A 12,240-nucleotide genomic window follows, 5' to 3' on the forward strand; every position below is an offset into this window, starting at 1 on the left:
CTGTAATTTGGACCACAGTCCACCCATAGGAGCGTGTACTCTGAGAATGTGGTCCAATATAAGGAGGCGTGCTGTGTTTCCTCAATACGTGCACTTCACACTATAGATTAACTTGAGAGCAACATATATGAAATCTTCAGTAAGGCGCATCTATGTGTCCAGGATATGATGATGCTGCTCACAGATTTTTGCTTTTTCATACTAGCTGCAATTCAATGGTCATGAAAACGATTTCTGCTACAAAATTAAATTCTGCAGAAAAAAAATCACATCAAGCGATTAGTCATATCAAGTCTTCCGAAACATTGCAGAATGAATGGGCAAAAATAAAATTTAAAGGAGACCCACTGTGCAGCACTGTGACAGAAGCCTAAAATGTCACACTAGGTGTGCCTATACATCCTGTGTTCACGTAAAGGAAGATGGTGACAAGCGTGTTATATTGCCATGTAATGGAGTCATGGATGTGTGTTCATCTCAGCAATGACTAGACATCTCCGGAACCTCTGAGTGCAAAGATGCTTTGAATGTGCTGCCAACCCCTCTCTCTCATCCTCAGCTCTGCTGTGTTGGAGACCAAGCCTCCCTTTATTGTTCGCCTGCTCTGATTGGTCAGGATGCATCCTAATAATGACTTCATTCAGCCCCCTCCTGTCATCTCTCTGTGAATGAAGTCAACCAGCGATCTTTGCAAGTAGAAAGAAAGCAGGAGAGGGGGAACAGCTCAATAGAGCATAGGTGCACGGGATTATTTCACCTGGTGACTGGGACCTGGATCCTGAACCTTGAAAGGCTTGACATATTGCTTCTGTAAATGCACCATCTACAAGCGGCATCCATAGGACTACGGTGTACAGGGGCACTTGTTGGGGTGCAGCAGGTTATAGAGGCTTTTTCTTCCTATATAGAGACCCACAAAATCTGCCAAGACGCCTCGTGCAGTGCTCCGAGTGAAAAATGGGGCTTCCAAGCTCCCGAAGCCCCCGTCGGATCCGGGGAGCGCCCCAAGCATGTTCATGGAGAGGTCACAGAGCCGGATTAGTCTGTCTGCATCATTCGAGGCTCTGGCTATCTACTTTCCCTGCATGAACTCCTTTGATGAAGAAGATGGTGGTAAGCATGGTGCACCGTTACCTTTGGCGTTTTGTGTATAGCACATTGGTTCATTGTAGACACCTTAAACTATGGTATGGTCCAGTCGCATCAGATCATACCAAAATGTCCATTCTAAGTAATAAAGATGTCTAGTTTTTCTGACATTTCTTCTTCTTTGAGCCCATATGGTTTTACAATTGATTAAAGCAGTTTATAACCTTTCCATAATTACATTCAATCTGCACAATCAGCTAATGGCAGGGCCGGTATTGTAAGGTTAAAATGTATCAATGCACAGATTTCATGAATTAGTCCAATAAGGGATCTGGAAAAGGTTACCATGGACTAGAGTGTAAGCACTTGAATGGTTTAATCAATTGACCATGAAGTGGTGTAACTGAGATGATCTACAAAGTCTCATTAGGATGATGGCCGTGTTGTAAATCATGAGAAAATGTTAAGGATTTTTTTTATTCTTGTTAATTATTTGCATTATATTAAAAACTCTCCATCATCCTAGTAATTGAGGTAGTGTAACTATTTTATTATTCTTGCCTTACAAACAGTGAGAAAACTGAAGGAGATAGATCTGACTCCTTGACCTGCATTATTTTGCCCAAAAGTGTTGGAATTTTCTTGTCTGTTGACTATACTTGTAATAATTCTGCCCCGGTCTATGGATGTAGGTGTGAGACTGACGTACCTTGTCTCATGCACCAGTCATTGACGAAATCACTTTGGCACAGTTAGCTTTGGCCATAATAGCTGTTCTTCTGCGGTACTTACATTTTCAGATTGCACCAAATTTCATATATTATAAGATTAGTCAGTCGTAATGATACATCTCAAGTTCTTATTAACCATAGCCAAAAATATGCCTTGCAGTAAAAAGCATTTATATGTAATTAGTAATTAGATATTATTGGAAGCACAAACCCGCCCTCATCTACCGTATCATTTCCTAATGTCCGGACATAGTATTGGTGCATGCATACAGACCTGATACTTATCTCGTATTAATATCACCTACTTTCCTACACCAGTCATTCTACGGGATATGATGATTGGTTTCATATGGGTCCACTAATCACTAATACTCATGTTATATAGTCCATATAGCAGACAGCATGATGTATGTAAAAGCAGGAGCAAAAGTTGAACAATATTAGTAGTATTCAATACCCTATTTAGATATAATGTGTACTGCCAATGCTATAGGGGCCTAGCGGCAAAAATCTCCTGCCAAAAATATTATTTTGACATTAGGCCCACTCTTACAAGTGCCAATTTTCATGGACTGGGGGAATGCAGGGTCTCAAAATGGCTGTAGTGGGCAACAGGTTAGAGGTATTTTCCATTACTGTATATCAGTACCTGTAGTTGTGCTTATATCATTCATCTAGTGATATATAATGAAATAATGCTGTCTACACGTGCTGGATAAAAGGAAACAAATAAAATATTAATAATGAGTGTTAACCAGGCACCAGTTAAACATGTTGTGCCCATTAAGATGCCCGTTTGTGTTTTTATCTGCTCAAAGACTGGATTTCTGCACCATCTAATCCACAAATCTACCGATGACACCTCCATTCAGTAAGTCATTGATCTTCTTCTTCTACACAGTTTTCCTGAGATTATTTAGATTGTTTTACCACTTAATTGATGAAAAAGCTGAAAGAACATTGAAGAAAATAACCCTAGCTTAGGGCATTAGGACTGCAGGCCTCATTCGGGGTTACAATGTAGTAATAGCATTGTGAGCAGAACATTCATGGCATTTATGCAGCCCTATTATTTATTCTGAGTCATTAATCGAACATGAAGATTGGTTCTATATTATCAGCTTGACCACTGGGAATTGTGTTGCCCTCCAGGGTTTAGGCCTTGCTTTATTACAGTCTCAGCAGATGAACCCGTACCACTAATTATAGGAAAACCGCTGCTAATTTTAATTAGTGATTACATGTGATGCCTTCACTGCACTATATGTCACTGGAAGTCCTGGTAGCAGCAAGATACAGTGCATTAGTCTTTTACAAGCAGAAATGAAAAAAAAAAAAGGCTTCCATTTTAAGCATAGCTAGGAGACAATGAGATTGTGCCATGATGAATGCCAATTATGTCTAGAAAGTCTAAAACACTGTGTTATGTATAGATCCAGAAATATATTGCAGTGCCCCTGTACATCGGCATACATAGAATCCACTGCCTCATGCTGCTTTTGCTACATAATGTCTATTGGCTGTAGAATTGTATCAGCTGTAGGGTGAACATATGTCAATTACGCAGAGAACGCTTCCCTGTCGAGAACAGAAAGTCTGTGCAACCGAGTGGCTGGAGCACGGCACAGAGTCTCTATTGTGTTGCTGTTGCAATCTGAAGAGCTTGGCCTTTATATCACACAATTGCAAAAAATGGATACAGCGCACGGCAAAAAATGGATACAGCGCACGGCAAAAAAATGGATACAGCGCACGGCAAAAAATGGATACAGCGCACGGCAAAAAATGGATACAGCGCATGGCATATAATGTTCAACTCCGATCCTAGAAGGGAAGAGAGGTATTCCAGGTTCTCCTGGCTTATAAGACGTGCAGTAGTCACATTGTCTATAGATGTCACCTTCCACACATGGAATAAGCGTCCAGAATGTAAAAATGTCACCCTGTTATTTGCTCTTCATATTTTCTCCTTGATAAAGAGTCATTTTAAGACTTAAAAGGATAGAAAAAAAGAAGTTCCGATGAGAAATGTGGCTTTGCAGGTCACCAAAGATTCCTAGCTAACAGGATCTAAAGTACAGCACAAAGTAACTCAATCTTTATGGACCAAAAAAAATCTAATCTACATTTATATTCAACAGTACAACAACCTAGCATGCGTATTATATCTAATATTTCACAGTGCTGTAATGAAGAACCCTTATGGCTGTATTAGAGCTTGGTGCAGCTCACTTTACAGAGATGAAACTTGTCTCTCATTGTACCTTCGCGTAACTCTCATTTCATATTTAGTTTTTATGACAGATTCATAAAGGATCTTACAGAGAAAAAAAATAGCGGCATGCTCCTCGCTTGCCAAATTACAGCATTTTTCTCTCTAAAAGCAATATCTGGTGCTGAACATATCCAGCAGTGGCTCCGTCTGACTACATGCTCGTATCTCATCTCCCGGAACCAAGTTATGCTTTATATTACAGTTTCTAGGTGAAACAAAGTTCCACATACCATAAGTGTATTTTACACTTTCCCAGTAACACACACAGATCTTCATGTCCTCTCCCCTCATATTCCCGGCCTTCTCTAGAGATATGAGTATAGTGGTCAACATTGTGGCTCAGTGGTCAGTTCTAGTGCATTGCAGCGCTGGGGTCCCGGTTTCCTCAAACACACCTAAGACCTACTGATAGGGAATTTACATTATGATCCATGATGGCGACAATGTCTGTAAAGTGCCGTGGAATGTATAAGAAAGGCATAATAAATAAATAAGTGGTCGGTCAGAGATTAGATATTACATTTTCTAGCCTCTGATTTCCAATTCCATGCAAGAAACTGATTTATTGCTTCTGAGGAATCCATATTAGAACAGAAGGCATCATTTTGCTCATTGGTCGCAGAGGAGGATATTGTAGTAGTCAATGAGATTCATACATCTCTCTGATCAACTTAAGGCAGGGGTGGGAACCTTTTTTTTTTTTTTTGCCAAGGGCCATTTGGATATTTAAATCATCCTTCAGGGGCCGTACAAATTGAGCGCTAACTCTGCCCACAAGGTAGTTCTTGACGATGGTACAGGTGTCAGGACGTAATCTTTCATTGTTCGCACCTCAGTGTTCAGTAGTGAACACTAAACACTCATGCTCACAGAGCATCATGAGCCGTAAATGGTCAGTGAGCCTAAGGTTTCCTTCTCCTGACTTAGGGACCCACTCACACTTGCGTGTAAACCGGACAAGTGCAATCCAATAAAAAATCAATGTAATTCACACACACACACAGCACATATACAGGTTTTTTTCGCCTGTATTCGGCAAGAGAACAGAAGTGCAACATGCTGCAATTTCACTCTGAAATCAGTACAGTGTGAGAATAAAAATTACATTTTATATGGATCATCAGTATGGCAACCAATTTTTATGGATACATTACAATTCTGTAGCACGGGAAACTTTAAATGGTCCTGTAAATTATTAATAACTGCTGAGTAAAAAAACACATGTATGTCAAGTGAGAAAGTGATTATCCCACTCTCCTGGATGAGAATGGGAACAATTTTTTATACGCTAGAGTGAGCGTACCGAAAGGCTATGCTCACACTTTGAATATTTAGTCAGTATTTTAGAGGAACCACTGTATTTTTCACCCACTCTTGGTTTTGGCTTACAAATATTGAAGTAAGATACTACTGACCAAATACTGAACATGTGAACGTGGCCTAAAAGTAAAAAAGCAAACTTGAGATGGTTACCAACATAGGTCTTGGCTTTAACTAGTCAATATCAGCCTCCATTTAGACCCATATAGAAGGACTAAAATTTTATACCAGTAACATTAGGCATAGACAATAAGCACTAAGATAAAGGCAGAGATTCCTAAATAATGATAGTTTCTAATTTCATCATGGCTTACTTCGGAAAGCCGGAGGTAAAGTCCAGGATGGTAGATATGTGTCAGTAATGTAAGCTGAACCTGTAACACTATGTTACTTTAGGGGTTTAATGTGACTGGATTTTGGGTCCAGGTTTTTGGAGTAACCAAATTAACTTTGCTGGGAGAAGTCGATCCTATGATCAAGTCCAGGGTTTACAGGCCTATTAACAGAAGCTGGGTTAGCTCAGCAGTGGAGTGGGTTGAGACTAAAGAAAGGCAGAGCTACTGGTTAAGGTACCGTTACATTTAGCGATGCACCAGTGATCCCGACAACGATACGACACGGTCAGGATCGCTGGTACATCGCTAAATGGTCACTAGTGAGCTGCCAAACAGGCAGATCTCACCAGCGATGCTGCAGCGGTCGGTGGTCGTTACTTACCTGTCACATGCAGCTCTGATGACGTCTTCCACTCGCGTCCATGCGTCGCTCGTCGGCGCCAGCAGGAAGCCGATGATGAGAAATGGACCAGGACGATCTCGCGCAATCAGCGATATCCAGTTGGGGGCCGGGTCGCAAGTATGTGTCACATGTAGCGAGATCACTAGCGATATCGCCGTTGCGTCACAAAATCGGTGACGCTTTACAAGGATTTTCTTTGTGTGAAGGGGGCTTTAGACTGCTCTGCTCAAGGGCCTGTCACACTAAGCGGTATCGCTAGCAATATCGCTATAACGTCGCTATGTGTGATACTTACCTCCGACTGCTCCCCCGCTGGTTATCGCTGATCGTGCGAGAACGTCCTGGACCGTTTCTTGTCGTCAGCTTCCTGCTGGGCTTCCTGCTGTGGAGACGAGCGATGCGTGGAAGCGGGCGAGAGGACGTCAGGATCGCCTCGTCTGACAGGTAAGTAGCGACCCCCGACCCCTGCGATGTCGCTGGTGAGATCTGCCTGTGTGGCAGCTCACTAGCGACCACTTAGCGATGCACCAGCGATCCTGACCACGTCATATCGCTGGTCGGGATCGCTAGTGCATCGCTAAGTGTGACAGTACCCCGAGAGTGGTGTACTGGAGCCAAGCGGAGAGGTGTTTGTTTAGTGAATGCATTTAATGAAAGTGGGAGCTGATGCTGGGAATACCGAGGTTGGTGAGGCTGCTACATTTATGTTGTTTCATTCTGCCTGAAGAAAAGGACTGTTTATGTTATCCATTGATACTGAATGAAGACTGTTTCCATTTTGGAGCTGTAAAGTTTATGATGGACAATAAATTACATGCTGTTTTGATGTAAAACCCTGTGCCACATGTATCCAAGCAGCTACCCGAGAGTGTGAACCCCTACACTGGTCATAAAAGTTGCTTGATGGCCTAGTCCAGTTTTGAATAACCAGTCAAATGAATTACAAGGATTTTCTTTCCTTACTAATATAAAATTTTGATAGTGACATTTCTTTCTCCTGCAAATAAAATACAGATACATTTGGCTGGGATTGTAGGATGCATCTCTACAAAATTTGCAAGTCATATATATTTCACACAGTGTATTAAAGGGGTGACATTAACAACAAGTGCATAGAGACTACACAGAGGTGAGTTATAAATAGTGGCTGCAGTTCTGGCAGATTTGGCCTGAGCATATTAAGGAGCACCATGTAATATTACATTCTCCCTGAAGGTCATAACTTATCTGTCTGCTTATATACTCCTCTATGTAAAGACAGCATATTACAGCCACATACAGACATGACAAAAATTGTTGGAATTTGTTCCAGAAAATGAAGTAATTCTCCCAGAAAATTATTGCAATTATACGTTTTGTTATACACATGAAATGTAAAGTGCTGCGGAATATGTTGGCGCTATAGAAATAAAATTTATTATTATTATTATTATTATTGCACGTTTACTTCCTTTGTGTTTATTGAAACAACACAAAACACAGAGAAAAAAGGACAGATTGGGTATAATTTCACACAAAACCCCAAAAATGGTCCAGACAAAATAATTGGTACCTTCAAATTAATATTTGGTTGCACCCCCTGTGGAATATATAACTATAATCAATCTCTTCCTATAACCATCAACAAGCTTCTTACACCTCTCAACTGGAAATTTGGACCACTCTTCTTTTGCAAACTGCTCCAGTTCTCTCAGGTTTGAAAGGCACCTTCTCCCAACAGCAATTTTAAGATCTCTCCACATGTGTTAAATGGGTTTTAGATCCAGACTCATTGCTGGCAACTTCAGAACTCTGCATCACATTGTTTCCATGCTTTTCTGTGGGCTTCTTGAAGTATGTTTCAGGTCATTGTCCTGCTGGAAGACCCATGACCTAGGACGCAAACCCAGCTTTATGACACTGAGCACTACATTGCGACTTAAAATCTGTTCATAATCTTCAGATTTCATAATGCTGAGTGCCAGAGACAGAAAAACAACCCAAAACATTTTTGAACCTTCACCATATTTGACTGTAGGTATTGTGTTCTTTTCTTTGTAGGCCTCATTCCATTTTCGGTAAACAGTAGAATGATGTGCTTTACCAAAAAGATCTATCTTGGTCTTATCTGTCTTCAAGATGCTTTCCTAGAAGGATTTTGGCAAACTAATGTACATTTTGGCAAACTACTTTCTTTCTTTTTAATGTCTCTGTGTCAGCAGTGGGGTCCTCCTCGGTCTCCTACCATAGAATTTCATTTTATTCAAATGTTGACAGATAGCTCGCTGTTATGATTGAGTCACCGTAGGAGGCAAAAACAGAAATGCTAGCTAAGTCCAGAAAACCAGAGAAGTTGGCAACTATCAGATTGCAGACCCCTGAACCTATCAACACAACTAGCAGTAGCCGTGGGGGGTTCCTACGATGACCTAGAACCCTCGATCACAGCCGGAGAGATACATAGGCCTAAAGAAGGAAAGGGGAAGTCTAACTGCCCCAGAGCAGACCCCAAAGCAATAGGCAGCCCCCCACATATAATGACGGTGAAGCAAGATGAAAACACTTACACAGACAGAAAGACAGACTGAGCAAAGACGGGGCCCAAAAACTACCTAGATAGGAACGGATAGGAAGGCTGCTGTCTGCAATCTGCCAAAACCCTATCAGAGACAAAAGCCAACAAGCTGATATAAAAATGGCCCTGAAGCAACTAAGCTTCAAAAACTAAATCAGCAGTCAGGTACTTTCAGGAGACAGAGCTAACGGAACACTGCACACTCCAGCAGGGAGTGGCAGAATCCAAAAAGCAAGAAAAACAAAAACAAATCTTAAATGCAAAAAGGCAAAACAGAAAACTTAGCTTTAGGAGAGCAGGAATCAGACTGGTGTCAAAGAGTCCACAGAGAAATCACCCGCAGGGCAGAAAGGGAGTAGGCTGCCTTAAATCCAGTCAGTGACTCCACTCAGCCAATCGTCTTCATTAGTACCAGGTGCCTGATAATCAGGCTCACTACCTTCCTTCACTAGAATAGGGAGTTCACCAGGCCTCAGTGACGGAGGGGAAAAAGAACTCACAACAGTACCCCCCTCTTGAGGAGGGGTCACCGAACCCTCAACAATGCTATCAGGGCGATCAGGGTGAGCCCGATGAAAGGCACGCACCAATCTTTTGGCATGAATATCAGAGGCAGAGACCCAGGAATTATCCTCCTGACCATAACCCTTCCACTTAACCAAATACTGGAGTCTCCGTCTAGCCAGACGGGAATCCAGAATTTTCTCTACCTCATATTCCAAGTTACCTTCAACCAATACAGGGTCCGGAGGTGTCACCTCAGGCACAACTGGCTCAACAAACCTCTTCAACAAGGACTTATGGAACACATTATGGATCTTAAATGTAACAGGAAGAGCCAAACGAAAAGAGACCGGATTAATAATCTCCAAAATCTTGTAAGGTCCAATAAATCTAGGCTTAAACTTAGGAGAAGCCACCTTCATAGCAATATTTTTCGATGATAACCACACCATATCACCAATCTTAAACTGGGGACCAATGGTCCTATGTCGATTGGAAAACCGCTGGGCCTTTTCCTGGGAGAGGGATAACTTATCCACCACTTGGTCCCAGATCTGGTGCATTCTCTCCACCACAGTGTCAACACCTGGGCAGGCAGAGGGCTCCACCTGCCCTGAAGAAAATCGAGGATGAAACCCAAAGTTACAAAAAAAAGGTGATATCAAAGTGGCAGAACTAGCTCTATTATTTAAAGCAAATTCGGCCAAGGGCAAAAATGAAACCCAATCATCCTGATCAGCGGAAATAAAACATCTCAAATACGACTCCAAGGTCTGGTTTGTTCTCTCTGTCTGCCCATTGGTCTGAGGGTGAAAAGCAGAGGAGAAGGACAACTGAATTCCCAACTTGGAACAGAACGTCCTCCAAAATTTAGACACAAATTGAACTCCTCTGTCAGATACAATGTTCTCAGGAATCCCGTGCAAGCGAACCACCTGTTGCAAAAACAGGGGCACCAACTCAGAGGAAGATGGCAACTTAGGGAGTGGTACAAGATGAACCATCTTAGAGAACCTATCACAAATCACCCAAATAACAGTCATTCTTTGAGAGACCGGCATATCAGAGATGAAATCCATTGAAATATGGGTCCATGGCCTCCTGGGGACCAGCAAAGGCATCAACAACCCACTAGAGTGAGAACAAGATTTAGACCGGGAGCAAGTCCCACAGGACTGCACAAAATTCCTGACATCATGAGACAAGGTGGGCCACCAAAAAGAGCGACTCACCAGATCTCTAGTACCAAAAATACCTGGATGACCAGCCAATGCAGAGCAATGAACTTCAGACATCACTCTCTTCTTCCACTGGTCAGGAACATACAACTTTCCACTGGGGCAACGCTCAGGTTTGTCCTCCTGGAACTCTTGCAGAGCAAGTCTCAAATCGGGCGAGATGGCAGAAAGAACTACCCCTTCGCCTAAGATGGTAGCAGGCTTGGTCACCACAGGAGAATCAGCAAAGAAACTCCTAGAGAGGGCGTCTGCCTTGACATTCTTAGTTCCAGGAAGGAAAGAGACCACAAAATCAAAACGTGTAAAAAACAAGGCCCACCTAGCCTGTCTAGGGTTCAAGCGTTTAGCCGACTCTAGGTAAATCAAATTTTTGTGGTCAGTGAGGACCACAACTTGATGTTTGGCTCCCTCCAACCAATGTCTCCACTCCTCAAATGCCCATTTCATGGCCAACAGTTCCCGATTCCCCACATCATAGTTACGTTCAGATGAAGAGAACTTTCGGGAAAAGAAAGCACAGGGATTCATTTTAGATGTTACCGGATCCTTTTGGGACAACACCGCTCCTGCACCAATCTCAGAAGCATCCACCTCTACCTGAAACAGGAGTGAGACATCAGGTTGCCGCAGAACCGGGGCGGAGGTAAATCTACGCTTCAGCTCCTGAAAGGAAGCAACCGCCTCCGGAGACCAATTCAACACATCCGCACCCTTCCTGGTCAGGTCAGTCAATGGTTTGGCAATACTAGAAAATTTTGCTATAAATTTCCGATAAAAATTAGCAAAACCCAAAAACTTCTGGAGGGCCTTCAAAGAAGTGGGCTGAACCCAATCATAAATGGCCTGTACCTTGGCCGGGTCCATTTCAATAGTTGACGGAGACAAAATAAATCCCAAAAAAGAAATCCTCTGTACTCCAAAAAGGCATTTTGATCCTTTGACATACAGAGAATTCTCTCTCAAGATCCGGAACACAGTCCGAATATGTTCCACATGAGCATCCCAATCCTTGGAGAAGATCAAAATATCGTCCAGATAGATAATCAAAAATTTATCGACAAAGTCTCGGAAAATATCGTTCATGAAGCACTGGAAGACAGAAGGGGCATTAGTGAGCCCAAAAGGCATCAGCAGGTACTCACATTGTCCCTCTGGAGTATTAAACGCCGTCTTCCATTCATCCCCCTGCTTAATGCGGATAAGATTATACGCCCCCCTGAGGTCAAGCTTGGTAAACCAGCAAGCACCTCTGACTCTAGAGAATAGATCCGAAATCAGGGGTAACGGATACTGATATTTAATAGTAATTTTATTGAGGGCACGATAATCAATACAAGCCTTAAAGAACCATCCTTCTTGGCCACAAAAAAAAAAACGGCACCTAAGGGTGAAGAGGATGGTCTAATATGACCCTTCTCCAACGCCTCCTTAATATAGGACCGCATAGCCTCGTGCTCGGGTACAGATAAATTGAAGAGCCGACCCTTAGGAAATTTACACCCCGGGCTTAGTTCAATTGCACAGTCATAACTCCTATGAGGAGGCAAGGACGCAGACTCATTCTCACTAAATACATCATAGAAGTCCGCCAAATAGTCAGGAACCTCATGCGACTGAGGAGAGGTGGAAAAAACCGGAGCCTCACTAAAGGTACACCGGCAACCCCAACTCACCACAGACACAGACTTCCAATCCAAAACTGGATTATGAATCTGCAACCAGGGAAACCCCAGAACAACGGCATCATGCAGACCATGCAACACCAAAAATCTGCAATTTTCTTGGTGGTCT

General features: G+C 42.5%; 1 protein-coding gene across 2 annotated transcripts in view; it reads left to right on the forward strand.

The window, feature by feature from the left end:
- The first annotated feature begins 681 nt into the window (after window positions 1–681).
- Window positions 682–12,240, forward strand: part of RIMS4 (regulating synaptic membrane exocytosis 4) — a 308,912-nt gene continuing 297,353 nt past the window's right edge. For both annotated transcript variants that reach the window (XM_073572396.1, XM_073572397.1), the window contains exon 1: window positions 682–1,113. In XM_073572396.1, coding sequence (XP_073428497.1) covers window positions 1,011–1,113 — 103 coding nt within the window. In that variant the 5' untranslated portion in view covers window positions 682–1,010. The remainder of the gene's footprint in view (window positions 1,114–12,240) is intronic.

Source organism: Dendrobates tinctorius, unplaced genomic scaffold (assembly GCF_039654945.1).
Source record: "Dendrobates tinctorius isolate UK_male_01 unplaced genomic scaffold, ASM3965494v1 ptg000032l, whole genome shotgun sequence".
Taxonomy (NCBI): domain Eukaryota; kingdom Metazoa; phylum Chordata; class Amphibia; order Anura; family Dendrobatidae; genus Dendrobates; species Dendrobates tinctorius.